Here is a 16,697-nt window from a genome sequence, read left to right on the forward strand (position 1 = left end):
GTATCAACATGGACCAATAAGAAACAACTTGTGGTATCAACAAGGACCAATGATGAACAACTTGTGGTATCAACATGGACCAATAAGAAACAACTTGTGGTATCAACAAGGATCAATGATGAACAACTTGTGGTATCAACATGGACCAATAAGAAACAACTTGTGGTATCAACAAGGATCAATGATGAACAACTTGTGGTATCAACATGGACCAATAAGAAACAACTTGTGGTATCAACATGGATCATTGAGAAACAACTTGTATCAATATGGACCACTGAGAACAACTTGTATCAACATGGACCAATGAGAACAACTTGTATCAACATGGACCAATGATGAACAACTTGTGGTATCTATATGGACCAATAGGAAACAACTTGTGGTGTCAACATGCACCAATGAGAAACAACTTGTGGTATCAATCAGAATCAGAATCGTTTTATTGCCATTGTTGGAGAACGGGTTCACAAACTAGGAATTTTTCTCGGTCGGCACCTTAAGTTTCCTCAGCTGCCGCAGGAAGGACATTCTCTGCTGGGCCTTCTTGATGAGGGAGCCGACCTGGGTGATAGTGGTGCCCAAGAAACGGAAGAAGTCCACAATGGAGACGGGGGTGGGAGAGTCAATCAGGGTGAGGGGGGATGGTGGGGCTGTGACTTTCCTGAAGTCTATGATCATCTCCACTGTTTTCTGGGCATTCAGCTTCCAGGTTATTGAGGCTACACCAGGACGCCAGCCTGGGGAAACAACCGTGTTTTTTGGCAGTTTACCCCATACAAGATACTCTCGGCCAGGCTCAAGGCAGATAGCAAAGTGGCACCTAACTGTACCAACCCTATCTACATCACCATTCATCCAAGGGCTCAGACCAGAGAGCATCAACAGAAAACATTTGTTTTCTAGGTCTCTAGTTTGACAGGTGCTGGACAGTTTTTCCAGTAAGAATCACAAAACTTGGACCCACGAAGGATGTGAGAGAATGACATTGGTCCCGAGTATCAGCTCATCACGTTGGCCTGGAAAAACAAGTGTGGGAACTCGCACCTTACAACCATACACCACCAGCTCAACATCAAAGGCACACTTTGGCCTAACACAAAGTCCTCCACATCAAACAAGAAACACGTTCACATCAATCAGTTTCCGGTCAGTTGGCAATCCAGCATCCCTGTTATTTTTCGGGCGTCTCACTGATACTGCAGCCCATCGAACCACTGTCTAACATTGCACCAAACCTCACTTGTCCACCTACTTCAACTGTTGTATAAAAAAAGACTGTCGCTACTGCCGACCCTGTGAGTGTTCTGATAAACAACTACAGAATCACCATTTGAGCGTCTCACGGATGTATAAACAGTCTGAGAGTCAGACGCGTCGTCAATTTGGGAGTTTGAGCTGGCACTTGTACTGCCTCTCTCTGATGGATGAGACTGGGAAGAGGCACTAGCAGGGCAGTTCAATTTTGGTGTGGCCGGAGGTGAAGCAAGCAAAACACAGTCTGTCAGACATGCAGTGTGAAATGGTAGTGTGGCTTGAGTCATTACATACTTTACAAACGGCCTCTCTGCTCCGCCGGTCACGAGGAGCACGTTGGAACCCTGCACCTCGAATTGGACAAGAGGTGTTGCGCACCTGCATTTTCTCCATCACCTCCTGAAACATGTCGACCATGCGAGTGAGAAGTCTTTCCTCTGACTGTTGGGAGATTTTGCGCCACAGGCACTGAAGCCTGGCATTGGGCATGTTGGGAACCACCTTGCACAGACACAGAAGTAAGAGGAGAGCGGGGAGTTAGACGCACGCAATGATGGGGGTGCGGACAGGAAGGATGGAGACTTTGGAAGTGGCACTGCTCATAATTAGGGTAGTGTGAGGGGCTCTGAGTGTTACATCGCTCAGATGCTACACCGTCTAATGATGGCAAGCTGGGCTGTTCAGGGGTGATGATGGTGACGAGGCTTTTTAGCAGAGTAGCATTGGTGGGTCAGCCACTCACCCTCAACTCCCTTTGATAATCATCAGTTCTCAGCTGGACATCACGTGAGGTCCACTCATGAAGTGGCTTACACTTCAGGGTGCTCGATAACTCTGGGTCGGGGCAGTGTTCGACGAACATGAGAGCAACTTCATGAGACATAATCTCTGTGAGTCTACCTTGTCTGCGGAGGCCGTCAAATGCGAGGTCCGCTGCCCTGTTCAGCCTTATCCAGTAGTCCACTGGGTCTTCTTTGTGCTTAGGCAGAGTGGATGAAGTCAGCCAGAGGAAGATATGAGGGAGCGTCACTGAAAAACTGGAGAAGAAGATCATAAATAAGCATAGGTTTCCTTATAGCATCAAGTGACAGATCACTATGCAAGGCAATCCTAACATCTCCGTCCCTGCCAATCAAATGAGCCATGATTTCGTCTGCATGTTCACACACAGGAATTTCTTGCTTTCTGAGACGAGTTTTAATCATGTCAATCCAGTCCCAGACTGAGTATTTGTCATTGCCGTCACCTTTGAAAGTTTGCAGTACTATGTCGGATTTAACATGCATAGTCATATTTGGAAGGCAATGGCGGTCATTCTCACAGTGAGTTGTCTGGGTAGGAGGGGACGTCTGGTGGTCACTATTCATGGTTACAACACTAGCTGACATCAGCTTTGCAACAATGGATTCACCTCCTTGAGTACCTAACTGTCCTACCATGTCTGCGAGGTGATGGATGGCATCAACATTACGAAAGACCTGTGCAGACCAGCTGGCTGTTGTCTTTACCAGGATTTTCAACCAGTCCTTGTCCCAGTACATCATCCCACCCTGTCTAAAGGACTTTGTCCCACTGCCAAAAAATACTGCAGTCAACAGCCTGAATGATTACCGTCCAGTGGCACTTACACCAATCATTATGAAGTGCTTTGAAACTCTGGTTTGGCGGAACATCACCTCAAATCTGCCACCTGCATTGGACTCTCACCAGCTTGCGTACAGGGCCAACAGATCTACAGAGGATGCTATCGCAATAGCCCTCCACATTGCTCTGAGCCACCTAGAGCACCAGGGGAGCTATGCAAGGCTACTCTTTGTTGATTTTAGCTCTGCGTTCAATACCATCCTCCCCCACAGACTGGTGCCCAAACTGACAGGGCTGGGACTGTCTTCCTCCATCTGCCACTGGATCCTGGACTTCCTGACAAATCACTCTCAGAGAGTGAGAGTAGGCTACCACTCAGCATCCATCAGCATCAGCACAGGCTCCCCCCAGGGCTGAGTGCTAAGCCCCCTACTCGACATCCTCTACACTCATGACTACTCATACCAGCAATACCACTATTAAATTTGCGGACGACACCACAGTAGTGGGACTCATTTCTGGGAGGGATGAGTCTGCCTACGGAAATGAAGTGGAGCGGCTGACTGGGTGGTGCAGGGAAAACAACCTGGTCCTTAACACCACCAAGACGAAGGAGCTGATCATGGATTTCCGCAAGAAAAAAAACGATAAACATCCAACCACAATGGGGACTATGTGGAAAGGGTCTCTAACTTCAGGCTCCTGGGGATCCAGATCGAGGAAGACCTGTCGTGGAGTGCGAACACCTCAGTGACCATCAAAAGGGCACAGCAGAGACTTTCAAAAACTGCTTGTGTCCTTCTATCGCTGCTCAATAGAGAGTGTGCTGACATACTGCATGGGTGTATGGTATGCCAGCTGCACGAAAAATGAGAAACGCACTTCAGAGGGTCAAAAAAACTGTCACGAAGATCACTGGCTGCCCTCTCCCCTCCCTAGATGAACTGTACAGTGCCAGGTGCCCCAAAAAGGCCCAAAACATTATAAGGGACCCATCTCACCCCGGAAATAAACTTTTTGAACTGCTGCCCTCGGGCAGGAGATACAGGACAATAAAATGCCGGACAGACAGATTTAAGAACACTTTTTACCCGAGAGCAATAGTATCAGACAATAATGACTGTGCATGTGAGCTGTGTGCTTGGTATTTTTATGTATTTTTTATCTATTTATCTATGTTCTTATGTTTTTATGTGTTATTATTAGACATGTCCGATAATATCGGCCTGCCGATAAATGCGTTAAAATGTAATATCGGAAATTATCGGTATCGGTTTTTTATTATCGGTATTTTTATTTATTTATTTATTTTTTAATTAAATCAACATAAAAAACACAAGATACACTTACAATTAGTGCATACTTGCCAACCTTGAGACCTCCGATTTCGGGAGGTGGGGGGGTGGGGGCGTGGTCGGGGGTGGGACGGGGAGGGGTTGGGGGCGTGGTTAAGAGGGGAGGAGTATATTGACAGCTAGAATTCACCAAGTCAAGTATTTCATACATATATATATATATATATATATATATATATATATATATATATATATATATATATATAGAGATAGATATCTACATCCTGAAAATATGCAAAAAAAAACTGTGTTTAGATAATTGATACTTCAAACTTGCATAAATAAATATTAAGGAATATAACATAACTTGGCTTCTGAGAGTTTTAAAATGTAATGAATAAAATGCAAAAGTTGTTGATAAACAAGCAATTGTTTTAATAATTAAATATGGTCATTTTAATTTAAAATTAATTGTTTCAAATATGTTTATTTTAATGTATAATTATATGGCTGGATGTAATAAGGAGTCAGGAAAAAATACAAATAAAAATACAATTAATTTTGATGTTTTTAGCAAAATATAGTAAAAATGTATTTATATATATATTTTTTTAATTAACAAATATATTTATTTTTAGGTAAGATAAACATAATAATACAATTTATCTCTAGTCTGGATGATTTAGTTATTGTCACCCTGTTGTCCTCCCTTCATGAAAAAAGGCTGCCCTCACTCAGGTCCGCATGGAGCTGGAGGGGGCGTGGCTTCCAGGTCCGCTGAAAATCGGGAGATTTTCGGGAGAATATTTGTCCCGGGAGGTTTTCGGGAGAGGCGCTGAAATTCGGGAGTCTCCCGGAAAATTCGGGAGGGTTGGCAAGTATGAATTAGTGCACCAACCCAAAAAACTTCCCTCCACCAATCACACTCATTCACACAAAAGGATTTTTCTTTCTGTAATTAATATTCTGGTTCCTACATTATATATCAATAAATATCAATACAGTCTGCAAGGGATACAGTCCGTAAGCTCAACATGGACCAATGAGAACAACCTGTATCAACATGGACCGATGAGAACAACCTGTATCAACATGGACCGATGAGAACAACCTGTATCAACATGAACCAATGAGAAACAACTTGTGGTATCAACATGGACCAATGAGAACAACCTGTATCAACATGGACCAATGAGAACAACCTGTATCAACATGGACCAATGAGAACAACCTGTATCAACATGGACCAATGAGAACAACCTGTATCAACATGGACCAATGAGAACAACTTGTATCAACATGGACCAATGAGAACAACCTGTATCAACATGGACCAATGAGAACAACCTGTATCAACATGGACCAATGAGAACAACTTGTATCAACATGGACCAATGAGAACAACCTGTATCAACATGGACCAATGAGAACAATCTGTATGAGAACAACCTGTATCTACATGGACCACTTGGACCCACGACTGACCAAATACTACAAAAGCTTGAAATGTTTCCTCCAAGCATTCTTTACTGAAATGATAAATGTGCTCAAGTTCGGTGCAGAAGGTCAACTCAGGCGCCCAGCAGGGGGTCCTGCCTTCTCAGCTAACCAGGACGTGTTGCCATTTATACGTCCTCCGTGTCTTCCCAGCAGGGAACATTTATGTACATCATCATCATCATCATCACCATGCTGTGCACGTCCATGGTCGTCCATGGTTACCTGGAAGGACCGCCTCATGGCGCCTTTTCTTCTATTATTCAACATTATGTCACTTGAGTGATAAACTAACGCATGATGTCAACAAAATGATGACACTTATGGACAAGCGGTAGAAAATGGATGATTATGGGTTATTGGATAAGTACGATGACAATGATATCCCACGCAGGAAGCATTGATGATGTCACAGCATGCAAACAATCAGATTTCTTTCAAGTGTGTAATTATTATGATTTGTATAGTAGAGGGGTATTGATATGATATGATATGATATATAATAAACACAATATTTGTACATTCGACTTTACAGATTTTTTTCATTTTCTGAAAAAAAAGGCTACTCTAATGGATATGTGCTAATAAGTTGTATCAAAAACAGCCAAAATATCAACTATGAACATTTTCACATTGCGGTTATCATTATTATCGCGGTATTGTTTAAAAAATGTAATTATACATACATCGTTTCACCAAGTTACTTAATTTTTTTATTTTTTTTTTATCCACTGTTTTGCATGTTTTTGTTTCTTATTATGACAGTGTTTTACTGTACATGATTTTTTGTTTTTTTTATATTTTAAATATATTTTTTCATATTTAAATGGATAAACTTTTGTTGTAAATATTGGTTTGTACTGTACTGTAAAAAGTTAGTAAATGTATAATTATTTTAATGAAAAATATATAAATATAAATAATGTATTTTTTGAATATACATTATGTTTATATGTTTTATGTGGGATCTGAGCCGAGGATGTCATGACTTGTGCAGCCCTTTGAGACACATGTGATTAAGGGCTATATAAATAAACTTTGATTGATTGATTGATTGATTGATATATGTATCTCTATGTGCATATATAGACACATATATTGATATACATATATACATGTATATATGTATGTGCAGAGGTGGGACCAAGTCATTGCTTTGCAAGTCACAAGTAAGTCTCAAGTCTTTGCCCTCAAGTCTCGAGTCAAGTTCAAAGTCAAGACTGGAAAGTCTCAAGTCAAGTCCCAAGTCCTGCATTTTGAGTTTCAAGTCCTTTCAAGTCCTTTTAACCACAGACTATTATTTTTACACAGATTGTGTATGCTTTTAAAACGCTGTATTTATTTATTAAAACAAGTGCATTTGAAATTGCAGGGAAAAAAATAGTGCTGACATTGCACTTCGTAATAGCACTATTAACCAGTCATTTTAAACATTTAACTCATTCATTTACAGAATAAACACATTTGAAAAAACTGTACTTATTTGCACAAAAGTGTTAACATTGTATTTCCATGGCATATTGCATTGTAACTAGTTCCACAGCAGTTTCTGTCCTGTTCTTACCTTATCTCATTGATCTCATCTCATACTGTATGTGTGTTGATGTGTGCGTACACATGAAAAACATAACAAATATATGAACATAACAATGAACAGAGTTGTACTTTTTAGATGTCAGGGCCCTATGCATTATGTACACGTATTCTTAATATAGTATACATTTTAACTGACCTTTATTTGACTATGTTTATCTTTTTGTAGGTGGCTAAAATACGCGGTGCTGCTGACCGCCGTCTAACGTTATGTTACTGTGTGTGATACATTGACTAACGTAATGTTACTGTGTGTGATACATTGACTAACGTTACGTTACTGTGTGTGATACATTGACTAACGTTACGTTACTGTGTGTGATACATTGACTAACGTAACGTTATGTATAGGTACCTCATGAAACCCTGCTTAAAAAAATCACTTGACAAAAAGTATGAATAAGGTAGCGAACTGCAGCGGACGCAACAGATTGCCGTGTTTGCAATGACGTTATAGCCATAGACATCTTATAAGTAGACGCAGCATTGACTGCTGTGACGCAAGCAATTTGGCCGCCATCTTGAAGTGGTGATGAGGAGCCGGCGAGCAGCCTAAACTGACAGTTGACAGGTAGAAAACAAAGATGGTGTTCAGCGTTTTCCTGCTCAAATAAGCGGACTGTTGAAAATAGGAATCGGGGGATTACTTTTCACAAGTAAGATTTAACATTAATGTACTATTGGTTGTATTTTGTGAAAAGAGTATTACCACAGAGTTGAGAAGGAGCAAAGATCTTCAATATTTGTATGTGAAAATCACAAAGAAATCTTCTGGTGCGGAAGAAAAGGGATTGATGGATTAAAATGCATGAGAATGTTTTATATTCTGAACGTTATTTTTAACACTGATTACCAGCGAAATTATTCATTACTTATCGTGTTAAGCAATGTCAGCTAAGATTTATCTGAGAGCCAGATGCAGTCATCAAAAGAGCCACATCTGGCTCTAGAGCCATAGGTTCCCTACCCCTGGTCTATAAGATATATAGATATCTTATGTATTCACACATTGTTTATGTAGAATATACGCATGTTTATATAACCTAATCATATAGTTTCTTCAACTTAAAAATAGCTATAAAGTTGTAATACACATCTATAAAGTAATAATATACATCTATAAAGTTGTAATACACATCTATAAAGTAATAATATACATCTATAAAGTTGTAATACACATCTATAAAGTAATAATATACATCTAGAAAGTTGTAATACACATCTATAAAGTTATAACTAACATCTATAAAGTTGTAATATACATCTATAAAGTTATAATATACATCTATAAAGTTGTAATATACGTGTATAAAGTTGTAATATAAATCTATGAAGTTGTAATATACATCTATAAAGTTGTATATTTACACCTATAAAGTTGTAATATACATCTATAAAGTTGTAATATGCATCTATAAAGTTGTAATATACACCTATAAAGTTGTGATATACACCTATAAAGTTGTAATATACGCCTATGAAGTTATAATATACATCTATAAAGTTGTGATGTACGTGTATAAAGTTGTAATATACACCTATAAAGTAATAATATACACCTATAAAGTTGTAATATACATCTATAAAGTTGTATATTTACACCTATAAAGTTGTAATATACACCTATAAAGTTGAAATATACACCTATAAAGTTGTAATATACACCTATAAAGTTATAACATACATCTATAAAGTTGTGATATACGAGTATAATGTTGTAATATACATCTTTAAAGTTGTAATATACATCTATAAAGTTGTAATATACATCTATAAAGTTATAATGTACATCTATAAAGTTGGGATATACATCTATAAAGTTGTAATATACATCTATAAAGTTGTAATATACATCTATAAAGTTGTGATATACGTGTATAAAGTTGTGATGTACATCTATAAAGTTATAATATACATCTTTAAAGTTGTAATATACATCTATAAAGTTGTAATATACATCTATAAAGTTATAATGTACATCTATAAAGTTGGGATATACATCTATAAAGTTGTAATATACATCTATAAAGTTGTAATATACATCTATAATTGTGATATACGTGTATAAAGTTGTGATGTACATCTATAAAGTTATAATATACATCTTTAAAGTTGTAATATACATCTATAAAGTTGTAATATACATCTATAAAGTTATAATGTACATCTATAAAGTTGGGATATACATCTATAAAGTTGTAATATACATCTATAAAGTTGTAATATACACCTATAAAGTTGTGATATACGTGTATAAAGTTGTGATGTACATCTATAAAGTTATAATATACATCTTTAAAGTTGTAATATACATCTATAAAGTTATAATGTACATCTATAAAGTTGTGATATATGTGTATAAAGTTGTAATATACATCTATAAAGTTGTAATATACATCTATAAAGTTATAATGTACATCTATAAAGTTGTGATATATGTGTATAAAGTTGTAATGTACATCTATAAAGTTGTAATATACAGCTATAAAGTTATAATGTACATCTATAAAGTTGTAATATACATCTATAAAGTTGTAATATACATCTATAAAGTTGTAATATACATCTATAAAGTTGTAATATACATCTACATGTATAAAGTTGTACCGCATTTTCCGCACTATAAGGAGCACCGGATTATAAGGCGCGCCTTCAATGAATGGCCTATTTTAAAACTGTGTTCATATATAAGGCGCACTGCATTATAAGGCGCATAGAATAGACGCTACAGTCGAGGCTGGGGTTACGTTATGCATCCATTAGATGGAGCTGCGCTAAAGGGAATGTCAACTAAACTAATAGTGATTGTTCTGACACTTCTACTTGCTGCTCTCTGTTCAACCACTCACTGTTCCAGTTTGTCCTCCAACTGTAGCCATCTCGCTTTGTTCCCTCGGAAACTCTGTTTAGTCTTCTTTACTTGGCGCAGGTCATCGTGTTGCTTCCTCCACTTCCGCACCATTGATTCGTTAATGTTCAATTCTCTCGCTGCTGCTCTATTCCCGTGTTCTACTGCGTGACTGATCGCCTTGAGTTTAAACTCTGCGTCGTAAGCGTGTCTCTTAATAGGAGACATTTTTGGGTCTTTACATAAAGTTTAGGTCTCGCAACTACGGTAAGCAGCCGCCGACTTCATTTCCCCCCGTAGAAGAAGAAGCGCTTCTTCTTCTACGGTAAGCAGCCGTAGAAAGGGTAAAATGAAGTCGGCGTAGTTATCGTAGTTGCGAGACCTGTTGTGGCTCAATATTGGTCCATATATAAGGCGCACCGGATTATAAGGCGCACTGTCAGCTTTTGAGGAAATTGGAGGTTTTTAGGTGCGCATTATAGTGCGGAAAATACGGTAATATACATGTATAAAGTTGTAATATACATGTATAAAGTTGTAATATACAACTATAAAGTTGTAATATATGTCTATAAAGTTATGATATACATCTATGAAGTTGTAATATACATGTATAAAGTTGTAATATACAAACCCCGTTTCCATATGAGTTGGGAAATTGTGTTAGATGTAAATATAAACGGAATACAATGATTTGCAAATCCTTTTCAACCCATATTCAATTGAATATGCTACAAAGACAACATATTTGATGTTCAACCTGATAAAAAAATTTTTTGTTGCAAATAATCATTAACTTTAGAATTTGATGCCAGCAACACGTGACAAAGAAGTTGGGAAAGGTGGCAATAAATACTGATAAAGTTGAGGAATGCTCATCAAACACTTATTTGGAACATCCCACAGGTGTGCAGGCTAATTGGGAACAGGTGGGTGCCATGATTGGGTATAAAAACAGCTTCCCAAAAAATGCTCAGTCTTTCACAAGAAAGGATGGGGCGAGGTACACCCCTTTGTCCACAACTACGTGAGCAAATAGTCAAACAGTTTAAGAACAACGTTTCTCAAAGTGCAATTGCAAGAAATTTAGGGATTTCAACATCTACGGTCCATAATATCATCAAAAGGTTCAGAGAATCTGGAGAAATCACTCCACGTAAGCGGCATGGCCGGAAACCAACATTGAATGACCGTGACCTTCGATCCCTCAGACGGCACTGTATCAAAAACCGACATCAATCTCTAAAGGATATCACCACATGGGCTCAGGAACACTTCAGAAAACCACTGTCACTAAATACAGTTTGTCGCTACATCTGTAAGTGCAAGTTAAAGCTCTACTATGCAAAGCAAAAGCCATTTATCAACAACATCCAGAAACGCCGCCGGCTTCTCTGGGCCCGAGATCATCTAAGATGGACTGATTAATGCTGAAAGGTACATACAGGTTTTGGAACAACATATGCTGCCATCTAAGCGCCGTCTTTTTCATGGACACCCCTGCTTATTTCACCAAGACAATGCCAAGCCACATTCAGCACGTGTTACAACAGCGTGGCTTTGTAAAAAAAAGAGTGCGGGTACTTTCCTGGCCCGCCTGCAGTCCAGAACTGTCTCCCATCGAAAATGTGTGGCGCATTATGAAGCGTAAAATACGACAGCGGAGACCCCGGACTGTTGAACGACTGAAGCTCTACATAAAACAAGGATGGGAAATAATTCCACTTTCAAAGCTTCAACAATTAGTTTCCTCAGTTCCCAATCGTTTATTGAGTGTTGTTAAAAGGAAAGGCCATGTAACACAGTGGTGAACATGCCCTTTCCCAACTATTTTGGCACATGTTGCAGCCATGAAATTCTAAGTTAATTATTATTTGCAAAAAAAAAAATAAGTTTATCAGTTTGAACATCAAATATGTTGTCTTTGTAGCGTATTCAACTGAATATGGGTTGAAAAGGATTTGCAAATCATTGTATTTCGTTTATATTTTCATCTAACACAATTTCCAGTGCCACAGGGTGTACAAAGTGGCTCGTTTTCTATTGGCCCTCGGCAGGTCGTAAAAATGACGATGAATTCAAGATTATGGAGATGTTACTTTAATACATCAGGGGTGTGCCTGAATAAAATTAAGCAAGACAAATATGCGAGAAAAAAAGAGCAAAAACACATAATTTAGTCAGGAATTTTGATACTAATAAGTAAGTGTGTCTAGGTATGATATTGATGTCGATCCGATACAAGCGAAATAACAAGTATCGGATTAGATTAAGTGTAATAAAAAATAACATTGCAGCATATTTGTCTATATAAACAAGTATCAAATAATATTAAATACAGACATAAAGTCTCCAAGGCAGCAGCGTATTAAAAATGTATCCAGTAACAAACGTGTACGCATCACTCCACTTACTATGTCATTAAACAAATGAGTTAGTGGCCTAAAATTGGCACTCAGCATCAAGGGTTGAAATTGGGGGTTAAATCACCAAAAATGATTCCCGGGCGCGGCCACCGCTGCTGCTCACTGCTCCCCTCACCTCCCAGGGGGTGATCAAGGGTGATGGGTCAAATGCAGGGAATAATTTCGCCACACCTAGTGTGTGTGTGTGACAATCATTGGTACTTTAACTTGAAGTTAAAATGTTTTTTAAAATATTGATTCTAACAAAAAATAAAAAATATATATATTAATATACTAATTATATATATATATATATATATATATATATATATATATATATATATATATATATATATATATATATATATATATATATATACATTTTTATAATTGTGAATTGATTTAGAATCGGGATGAATAAGAATCGCAATTCGGATGCAAATTAATTTTTTTGTGCACCCCTAGACATAGGAATGTGAATCTTTGGGCACATAACGATTCGATCCGATTCTGATTCCTTGGGTGACGATTCGATTCAGAATCAATTCTCCATTCAAACCGATTCTCGCAATGTATTATTTGGTGCAATAATTCTAATGAAACTTTTTCAAAACTGGTTACAGGTTAGCAAAGCTCATTCTGGTTGCATGGAGATGGCCTAAAAAGGTTGTTTAAAAAAAAAAAAATAATATATATATATATATATATATATATATATATATATATATATATATATATACATATATACACATTTTTTTAAATCGATTTTTTATAATTGTGAATCAATTTAGAATTGGGATGAATAAGAAGCGCAATTCAAATGCAAATTAATTTTTTTGTGCACCCCTAGTAGACATAGGGCTGTGAATTTTTGGGCACCGAACGATTCGATCCTATACCAACTCTTTGGGGGACGATTCGATTCAGAATCAATTCTCGATTCAAATCGATTATTTGATGCAATGATGATCACTTTTTCAAAACAGGTTACATGTTAGAAAAGCAAGGTGGCCTAAATATTAGGGCTGTGAATCTTTGGGCACTGCACGATTTGATTCGATTACTGGGGTAACGATTCGATTCAGAATCGATTCTCGATTCAAAATCAATACTTTTTCATAATATTGGGTGGCAGTTCTGTGATTAACTCCATTCCGCCATAAAATAGATAAACAGCTGAGATCAATTTCTATATTACTTAAAAGAAAACTGTTTTTTGTTTAATAAAATTCTACCCAAACATTTAATAAAGTCAAATAAGACGACAAGATAAGTATCCTACACTACTCTTTTCTAAAGTAAATCAGCAGATATAGATCATCTACATCAACAATATGAGTTGCCTGGCTGGTCAGGACAGATTAAAAAAAAAAAGTTAAAAAAAATGTAAAAAAAAAAAATGTTAAAAAAAATAATCAAAACAATTTTTTATTTAAAAAAAAAATATATATATATATCGTTTAAAAAAAAGACATCGCGATTTATTCGAAAATCTTTTTTTTTTTTTACACTTCTACTAAAAGTGTCTTTTTAAAAATGGATTCCTATACGAAAATTGTTTTATTAGAGATGTCCGATAATATCGGCCTATCGGCGTTACAATTTAATATCGGAAATTATCGGTATCGGTTTTTTATTATCAGTATCGTTTTTTTCAAAATTAAATCAACATAAAAAACACAAGATACACTTACAATTAGTGCACCAACCCAAAAAACCTCCCTCCCCCATTTACACTCATTCACACAAAAGGGTTGTTTCTTTCTGTTATTAATATTTGTCATGTCTGTGTAATCATGTTTTGTTTTAAGTCGTGTTTTGTTTAGTTATAGGACTCTTTAGTTTCTGTCTTTTCACTCCCTTGTCTTGTTTGCATGATTACCCATTAGTTTCACCTGTTCCACGTTTGGACTCATTGTGCACTCTTGTTTGTCACCATAGCAACCATTAGTTTTCACCTGTCACGTCACGCACCTGTTTCACGTTTTGAGTCACGCACCTGTTTTCGTTAATCATGTCTGTGTTATTTAAGCTTTTCATTTTCTGTTGTTCGTCCTGACGACATCCCCGTATTCATACCCCTGTCATACTCTGTCTACCTCTGCGCACTTCATGCCATGTCCAAGTAAGTTTTTTTTCTATTAATGCCACAGTTAGTGTTTTTGTTTAATTGTTCACAGTTTTTTGCCCCCGTGCAAGTCTTTTGTTTTCGTTAGTCAAGTTTGTACATCCGCCTTGAGCGCGCCTTTTTTTCCTTTGTTAGTGTAAAATAAATAATGTCTTCACCTTCACGCCATGTCTGGTCCAAATGTTCATTTGCACCTCGGGAGAACAAACCAAGCCAAAGTCCAAGTCATGACAATATTCTGGTTCCTACATTATATATCAATACAGTCTGCAAGGGATACAGTCCGTAAGCACACATGATTGTGCGTGCTGCTGGTCCACTAATAGTACTAACCTTTAATAGTTAATTTGACTCATTTTCATTAATTACTAGTTTCAATGTAACTGTGTTTATATTGCTTTACTTTCTTTTTTATTCAAGAAAATATTTTTAATGTATTTATCTTATTTTATTTTATTAATTCTTTTTAAAAGTACCTTATCTTCACCATACCTGGTTGTCCAAATTAGGCATAATAATGTGTTAATTCCACGACTGTATATATATCGGTTGATATCGGTATTGGTTGATATCGGTATCAGTAATTAAAGAGTTGGACAATATCGGAATATCGGATTTCCGCAAAAAGAATTCTGAAACTTTTAATTTCTATATTACTTAAAAGAAAACTGTTTTTTGTTTAATAAAATGATTCACAGACATTTGATAAAGCTAAATACAAATAAGGCAACAAGAGAAGTATCCAACACTTCTCTTTTCTAAAGTAAATTAGCAGATATAAATCATCTACATCTACTATATGAGTTGCCTGGCTGGTCAGGACAAATTAAAAAACATGTAAAAAAAAAAAAAAATAGATTTTTTTAAAACTCGATTTTATTTAATTTATTTTTTTATAATCTAATTGATTAAAATCGTTTACAAAAAGTAATAATCGCGATTCATTCGAAAAAAAATATTTTTTGACACCTCTACTGAAAGTATATTTTTAAAAATGGATTCTTATACAAAAATTTTTTAAATAAATGCATATTTTTTCACTCATTTAAAAAAAATATAATTTCTATATTACGTAAAAGAAAACTTTTTTGTTTAATCAAATTATCCCCAAACATTTAATCAAGCTAAATACAAATAAGGCAACAAGAGAAGTATCCAACACTTCTCTTTTCTACGGTAAATCAGCAGATATAGATCATCTACATCAACAATATGAGTTGCCTGGTTGGTCAGGACAGACCAAAAAAAAAAGTAAAAAAATAAATAAATAAATAAATAAATAAAAGATTTTTATCTAATTCCTTTTTAATTGATTTTAATCGTTAAAAAAAAGGAATTGCGATTCATTCGAAAATGACATTTTTTTTGGACACCTCTACTAAAAGTGTCTTTTTAAAAATGCATTCTTATACAAAAAAATTAAATAAATGCATCTTTTTTCAATCGAATTTCGAAAAATTGTGAGTCGTTTTAGAGTCGGGATGAATTTGTGCGCCGTATCAACAAAGGAGAGAAGACCTGTGTGAGGTAATAACATGGCTGAATCCTACTGTAGAGTGATGAGCACGTCAGTCAGGCAGGTTGTTTGTGTGTGTGTGTGTGTGGGGGGGGGGGGGGGGGGGGGGGGGGGGGTCCCTGCCCTGTAGGTTAAAGGGGATGGAGGGGGGAAGGGACAAAGCTGATGTGCAGTTTAGCATCTACAAAAGCGGTGATGGAGCTCAGCCGTCACTCAGCATCAGGACCAGCCGGCCGGTCCTGATGCTGCAGCAGCCGCGTGTCATCTCTTAGTGCATCCCGCATCATCACCCCCCATACCCCCCGTCACACCGACGCGCGCCATACATCCCCGAGAAAAGTGAGCTCAACTCCGACAGAAGTTCTGCAGAGGAAAGAAGACGCCTCTCACCTGCGCGGCGGCGGCTCCTCTCTCGGCTACATCTCCTCCATGACTCACGTCGGGATGTGGGGGCCGGGGTGGGGCGGGGGGAGGGAAGGAGGAGGCGGGCGAGGAGTAAAAGTGTCCTCTCACTGCGACGCCGCTACATCTCATCGTCCTCGGCTTTCATCCTCCCGGTCGCTCGCAGCATCGT

The 16,697-nt window shown here is 37.3% G+C and overlaps 1 protein-coding gene across 3 annotated transcripts in view; it reads right to left on the bottom strand.

Annotated features, from left to right (window-relative positions):
- Positions 1–16,697, bottom strand: part of LOC133572090 (alpha-1,3-mannosyl-glycoprotein 4-beta-N-acetylglucosaminyltransferase C-like) — a 48,239-nt gene extending 31,542 nt beyond the window's left edge. The window contains exons 1-3 of one of the 3 annotated variants that reach the window (XM_061924784.1): positions 16,514–16,697; positions 2,158–2,294; positions 1,552–1,656 (exon numbers count right to left, since the gene is read on the bottom strand). In XM_061924784.1, the coding sequence (XP_061780768.1) occupies position 1,552 (1 nt within the window). In that variant the 5' untranslated portion in view covers positions 1,553–1,656; positions 2,158–2,294; positions 16,514–16,697. Of the gene's footprint in view, positions 1–1,551; positions 1,759–2,157; positions 2,295–16,513 lie in introns of all 3 variants that reach the window. The other 2 variants (XM_061924783.1, XM_061924781.1) reach the window with 2 other exon arrangements.

Source organism: Nerophis lumbriciformis, linkage group LG29, assembly GCF_033978685.3.
Source record: "Nerophis lumbriciformis linkage group LG29, RoL_Nlum_v2.1, whole genome shotgun sequence".
NCBI lineage: Eukaryota > Metazoa > Chordata > Actinopteri > Syngnathiformes > Syngnathidae > Nerophis > Nerophis lumbriciformis.